The following is a 6,658-nucleotide window of genomic DNA, read 5'->3' as shown; positions in this document are numbered from 1 at the left end:
CTCATGACACCTTCACCCTCTGGGCAAGCGTTCATTCTAGTTAAATGTTGGATGTTTAAAGTTAAATATTGTCTGATCAGCGTCCCCACCTTGCTCATGTTCATGTGCCCCAACCCCCCCCACACACACACATGCACACACGCCATAGGGCTCCAGGGTCTTCTTCTCCCCACAGAACACCCATCCAGGATGGACAGTGCTGTGAACAAAGGAGATGGAGACACAGAGAGAATTTCAATGCAGTTTATTGCGGCAACACAGGAAATGGGGAGTTTAAGACCTCTCCACAAAAGACAACTGGCTTACACCTTATGTACAAAACCAAAGCAGCACAGAGCTTGTTGTGCAAGTTATGATACCAGGGAGCTGTCCAGAGCTTGTGCTCTGTCCATGGCAAAAAAGCCGTGGGTCTGACCAGCTCTCCTCTGGCTGATTTAAGTAGGTGCTTTGAAATGTAATGTGTGTAGCAGTGATTGTTGAAGTGTTTCTTGGGCAGAGTACAGAGCAGGGTCCTAGCTGAGGGACTGAGATTGCCGCTGATTTAAAATTTTTCTCTGGAAATCAGAGCAGAAAGGACAGAGCTAGGGAATTGGATGAGCCAGTGTAACCATAGATTTTTTTTCCTCCAGTAAGGCTGGGGCACTCGGAAGCGTATTTGGTAGTGATGGAGAGAGAAAGCTAATGGAGGAGAGAGGACCTCTTTATCTGGTCCCTCTGGAATAGCTGGTGGAAACAAACTTCACGCTGGAACTGCCACCGGAGGTCTTGGTGCTAGATGCCCGACCTCCAGAGGAGCTGAAGCTGCCTCCAGAGCCGCCGCCACCTCCTCCAGAGCCACCTCTACGGCTCCCACTGCTGGCTCCTCCAGAGCCATAGCTGCCGCCACCTCTGGAGCCATAGCTGCTGCCACCTCCAGAGCCATAGCCACCACCACCTCCAGAGCCGTAGCCAGCGCCACCTCCAGAGTTGTAGCCGCTTCCACCGGAGCTAAAACCACCGCCTCCTCGGCTACCACCGCCGCTGATGCTGGTGTGACTGGTGCTCACAGCTGGAAGAGAACACTTCGTTATCATCAACCCCAACTCTCTTTCCAACCCAGCAAGACCAGCAAGCCCTGCACCCAGAAGATGCTCTGAGAAATCAGCTTGTACTTACACACACTCACGTTCGGGACACACTCTCCAGACATCCTGAAGGAGAAAGAAAAGCATAATATTCATGATGCCAGCTTCAGAGACTGCCTCCCCAGGCCCTCTCAGCCATCTTTAAAGAGTCTCCCCACCTGCGAGTCCCCAAGTCTGCTTCATCTGAAACCTAATCCCATTTCCTCTCGCCTCCCAAACTCGGTCATTTCTCTCAGCATCAGTACTAACAGGGCAAAATCGCCAAGTAAATTAGACAAGGTAAATACACCCACCACATCCATTGGCTTTAGGTCAGATGACATTTGAGCCAGCCCAGGTGTGGCTCAGACAGTAAAGAGTCTGCCTGAAAGGTGGGAAACCCAGGTTCGATTCCTGGGTCAGGAAGATCCCCGGGAGAAGGAAATGGCAACCCGCTTCAATACTCTTGCCTAGAAAATCCCAAGGACCAAGGAGCCTGGCGGGCCCCAATCCATGGGGTTGCAAAGAGTTGGACACGACTGAGTGACTAACACACACACACTCAGGTGAAGAATAAATTGCTCTATCTCAAAGAGTTCAGAGAGATGCAACAGCCTTCAAAAAAAAAGCTTAGGACTCTGGCTCCCAAAATGAAACCAAGCCTGTCCTCCTGTGCTGTGTACATTTCCTTTCCCCATACCCAGGACAAGCTGCAGTCACGCAACTGCATCTTCAACAGCAACCAGTGTCCAAGGGAGGAAGCACATAGGAAGTGACCAGCTGCCCAGGGTCCCTTTCTCACCTGCTTTCCTCTCCTTCCAGGAGGGTCCTATAGGTGGCAATCTCCACATCCAGGGCCAGCTTGGTGTTCATTAGTTCCTGGTAGTCACGCAGCAGGCGGGCCATGTCCTCCTTGGCCTTCTGCAGGGCATCCTCCAGCTCATTCAGCTTGTTCTGGGCATCCTTAATGGCGTTCTCACCACGTTGCTCAGCATCACTAATGGCCTGTTGCAGCGAAGAGATCTGGAAAAGGAGAATCCAGCATATCATACACTCTCTGATTACCTAATTCCATCTTGGCCTTTCTGTCTCAGATTGATCTCTCCACCCTTGTGAGGCCAGTACTCTGGCTCCCAGAGAGTTACAGGACCTGCATTCACCTGTCTTGAGATAATACATCACTGTGTCAACTTCCTTAAATAAAGGTGATACAGCAGCCTCTCTGGGCCCTAAATTGAGACTCTTTCACTGCCTACAGACTTGACGTTCTTCCAGATGCCTGCTCTCCTAGTTGCCTTTCCTCTCACTCACCATCTTTTAAGTCTCACTTTGGGCCATGGGCTAGACCTCTCATGACCACTATATCTATTTCTTTACTAGGTCATTTTCATAAATTTCCCCAAGGAGAACCTAGCATCATGGCCAAACTCTAGAAATCATAGTCACCAAAGAACTAGGGATAACAATACAGCCTTCATATGGATTGTAAGCCTCAAAATTAGGAACACATCCTCCAATAACCTGGTCACCCCAACCCATTCCATATAACTAAGCAGTTGAAGGAGGAAGCAAGTACCTGCTTCTTGACACTGTCAATCTCAGATCTAAGTCTTTGGATCACCCGATTCAACTCAGAAATCTCCATCTTTGTGTTTTTCAAGCTGTCTCCATGTTGCCCAGCAGTGATCTGGAGCTCTTCATACTAAATGTGGTAGATCAAGTCATTCAGAGGTGGCAAAATGCACCACGACTCATGCACACAAGTGTAAGAGAAATACCAGGATAGCAAGAAAAGACATTTTAGGAAAACTGGACAGGCATCAGCCCATTCACCTTGGTCTGGTACAGGGCCTCAGCCTCAGCCTTGCTCCTCTGGGCAATCTCTTCATATTGGTTTTTGACTTCATCAATGATGCTATTCAGGTCCAGATTGCGGTTGTTGTCCATGGAAAGGATAACATTGGTATCGCTGATATGAGTCTGCATCTGAGAGAGCTCCTGCGAGGCATAACAGTTCAATGACTTACCATGTTAAAACTAAAGAACAATTTGGGACAGGGAGGGGGTTTCAGGAGAAGAAAGGTGTATCTCTGTTCTTCTGAATAGGAGTGGGTTTGGGCTTAAAGGCTCTCCATTTCGGTAAACCTGGCTGAAACTAGAGAACTTACTGCTTGATAGAGTGTTTTGAAGAAATCAATTTCCTGAAGCAAGTTGTCAAGTTTGGCTTGAAGGTCCACCTTGGTGATGTAAGCAGCATCCACATCCTGGAAGAACCATGAACATCATGAAGTCAGTCTTTTCAGGGCAAGTCCCTCTCACCTGCTAGGAGGGGATTTTCCAAGAGGTCTTCTTCACTTCTTTATCCCTAGACTGTCCCACCCCTTGGTATCACAAGTGATCTTGTCTGACTTGCTGAGAAGTGCCTCCTCACTCCAGGAAGTCCTGAGGGATCTGGAGAAGCAGAGTGTCTGGACAAGTCCAGAGTGCCTGGATAATATCGGGCAGGGGGAATCTCTGCCTCGGCTTTTCCTCATGCCCACTACCTGATTCTCCATGTTATGACCTCTTTCTGCTTAGGTATTGGACATCTTCCACTCTTACTTATTTCAAATGTGATAGGCATCCTACAGAATTGTCTCACCTTCTTGATGCCTACAAACTCATTCTCTGCATTTGTCCGCTTGTTGATCTCATCCTCGTACCTGCAAGGAAATCAGAAGTGAGGAGGGGATTCGGGGAGGCGAGGCCCAACATTTAGCTTTCTAGACTAAAAGTGACATTGCCTGTCATTGTCCTTGCCTGTCATAACCAGCCTAAGACATCTTACCTTCTAAGCAATAAAACCACTGAACTATTACCAGCGTCTGAGAAAACTAAGATTTCTGAAAATGCCAAATTGACTTTCCTCTAACCTATGAAAAGGTATTGCTACATGCTGTTTGTAGTCTTAGCTTGCTACCTTCTGGAAATATTTTAGAACAAAAGCCAAGAGTAGCCCAGCCAGCAATCCTTACTTGCTCCTGTAATCTTCCACCAGGTCTTGCATGCTCTTCAATTCTGAATCCAGCCGAGACTGGTCGCTCTTCAGTTGGTCCACAGTCCTTCTGAGGCTGCTGATGTACGCCTCAAAGAGGGGCTCTAAGCTGTAGGTCCTAGTGGAGGTGTTTATCTGCTGCAGCAGTTCCCATTTTGTTTGCAGCACCTGGTTCTGCTGCTCCAGGAATCTCACCTAAGAACACAAGACCCCATTACCCACTGGTACAGAAATGAGTCCTATGGCCACTGAGTACCAAGGCCTACCACATAGCCAGGCCCAGCCACCTGGGAAAGAACTTCAATGTCTATTTTCCGTGGAAGAGGAAAAAAGTAGGAGGAAGATGATCAAGTTAGGATCATCTTCATAACAAAACCCAACTCACTGTGAACTCAGAGAAGCCTCAGTTTCTATGAGATTGGAAATGGCAATTAAAAGTTTCCATTGGAACTTTGGAAGGGAGTAGCTATCCAAATAGCAAAGCACATATAAAATTACTACAATTATATTTTGAAACAGATACTTGAAACTTAAGAGATTTACCTTCCTTTTTTCTTTTTTTTTTTTTAAGTAGAGTACCATAAAAATTTTTTTGCCTTCCCTGAGCAAACATAGTTCAAAAGTATGTTGGGAAAATCCAAAAAGTGAATTCTAAATCTATTGTGTTGACATTATTGATGATCAAGTAAAAAATAATTTACATTCTTTTCTAGAGCAGATACTTGGAAATACAAGCACAAAAAATTCTCCACCCTGGTCCAGTATCAGTGGGAAATTCCCAGGGTGCAGTTCTCTTCTGACAGCAAGAGATGCTTGACCCTGACTTACTGCACACTTTTGGCTACAATATCACCAGGTGCTCTGTTTATACTCAAGCAAGTCCCTTTTTATGGTTAGGAAGGCCTTTCCAGAGTTCTGGTTCGCATCCTAGAAGGTTGAATTAACCTCATTTCTATTATCTTTATTCAACATCTATGAGGCCAAATTCAGCTCAGGAGCTGAATATTTAAAATAATTTTTTAAAAAAAGCACTTTGTGGTGAGGTCAAATTGACCTTCCTTTATGTGGACCACAGACCTTTTTGCCTAAGAGAGAAGTTAGTCATCAGCATCACTGCAAACATACTTCTAATGGATCTTCTGAAGACAACTCCACAAAGTATCCTTTTAACCATCCAACCACAGAAACCTGAGGTTCAAACTCAAACACGCCTGGGCAGGGCCAATCCCACGTGGAACAGGAGTGGCTCTCCCAGTGCACTGAGCGGATAGACTCACCTTGTCGATGAAGGAGGCAAACTGGTTGTTGAGGGACTTGATCTGCTCCCTTTCTCGAGTCTTTATTTTTTGGATCTCAGGATCAATTTCCACATTGAGGGGTTGCAGAAGGCTCTGGTTGATGGTGACTTCCTGTATGCCACCAGGGCAGACAGGAAAACCGCCCCCACCAAAACCACCTCCGCCAAAACCACCACCCCCGAAGCCACCCCCAATGCCACCACCTCCAAAACCGCCGCCCCCAAAGCCACCACCACCGAAACCACCGCCCCCAAAGCCGCCACCACCACCGTAACCGCCACCATAACCACCGCCGAAACCGCCACGTCCACCTCCTCCGGCCACACTAATGGAGATGCTTTTGCTGCCACCGAGGTTAACGAGACTCCGACTTCCAAAACCACCACCAGCACCACCGCCACACACTCCACCAGAAAATCTCCCACCGCCTCCCCCGCTGCGGCGCACAGAGCTGCTGGTGGACCTGCGCTGGAAGCTGACTACCCCTGCAGAGCCGGAGCTGAAGCCCCCTCCTCCACCGCCACAACGGTACCCGGACCTGGAGCTAAAGTGTCTACTCATGTTGACGTGGAGAGAGAAGGAGCCACGTCGAGAGAAAGGAAAGAAGCTAACACTCCTCTACTTGGAGCACAGAGACTTCCCCTTTTATACAGGCAGCCAGCTGGGCTTGGCCCTAGAGTCAGCGAGATGCAGCACCTCTCCAAGGTTTGGCTTGCCTGCAGCCATACAAGATATTTACGAGCCTCAACAGTATGATAAACACTACACACCTAGCTCCCAGGATGGCTCTCAAAGTTGCAGCACACGCAAGATCACTCGTGTGGTAATCTTGTTATCAGGCAAAATCTCTCTTTGAGAGTTTGTGACTTAGGAAAATGGGACCCCACATCTGCCACCTGCTGCTCCTTGGTAGGGTTTCATAACCTCCTGTCACAGAGATAGGGAAGTTCCCATTCCTGCCTTGCCCATGTAAGCTGCTCAGCACATTCTCCTGGAGCCTGGCAGGTGCAGCTCCCCACACTTGAGTCACAGAAGGAGCTCTTCAGCCCATTTCTGAGATCTGCCCTCCAAACCTCAGAGCTCAGCAAGTGCTGTCTTTAATAAGTGGAAAATGAAAAGAAACTCCTTTATTAAATGTAAACTTTGTATGTGGGCTGCGTTAATGTCAGAGAAGTAGGAACTATCATGGAACAGGATGGGTGGGTGGGTTTGTGCTCTGAAAG

At 47.9% G+C, this 6,658-nt stretch overlaps 1 protein-coding gene across 1 annotated transcript; it reads right to left on the bottom strand.

The window, feature by feature from the left end:
- Positions 1-229: 229 nt before the first annotated feature.
- Positions 230-6,076, bottom strand: KRT1 (keratin 1). Its single transcript, XM_055395398.2, has 9 exons — positions 5,415-6,076; positions 4,118-4,332; positions 3,745-3,805; positions 3,272-3,367; positions 2,937-3,101; positions 2,680-2,805; positions 1,906-2,126; positions 1,156-1,190; positions 230-1,048 (listed from the first exon to the last, which is right to left on the bottom strand). The coding sequence occupies exons 1-9, from the start codon at positions 5,994-5,996 to the stop codon at positions 702-704; spliced, it is 1,848 nt and encodes a 615-aa protein (XP_055251373.2). The 5' UTR covers positions 5,997-6,076; the 3' UTR covers positions 230-701.
- Positions 6,077-6,658: the final 582 nt, after the last annotated feature.

Source organism: Moschus berezovskii, chromosome 6 (assembly GCF_049115385.1).
Source record: "Moschus berezovskii isolate FMDL1 chromosome 6, NW_MosBer_1.0, whole genome shotgun sequence".
In the NCBI taxonomy this organism is placed as follows: Eukaryota; Metazoa; Chordata; class Mammalia; order Artiodactyla; family Moschidae; genus Moschus; species Moschus berezovskii.
This window is presented reverse-complemented; position numbering and strand designations above follow the sequence as displayed.

Bases quoted from the DNA above. Each gene is read 5' to 3' on its own strand.
- KRT1 (XM_055395398.2), bottom strand. From the start codon at position 5,996: ATGAGTAGACACTTTAGCTCCAGGTCCGGGTACCGTTGTGGCGGTGGA. The intron at 2,806-2,936 runs GTGAATGGGCTG...TACCACATTTAG, and splicing joins AGGCCCTGTACCAGACCAAG to TATGAAGAGCTCCAGATCAC. The intron at 1,191-1,905 runs GTGAGAAAGGGA...TTTCTCCTTCAG, and splicing joins CTGGAAGGAGAGGAAAGCAG to GATGTCTGGAGAGTGTGTCC.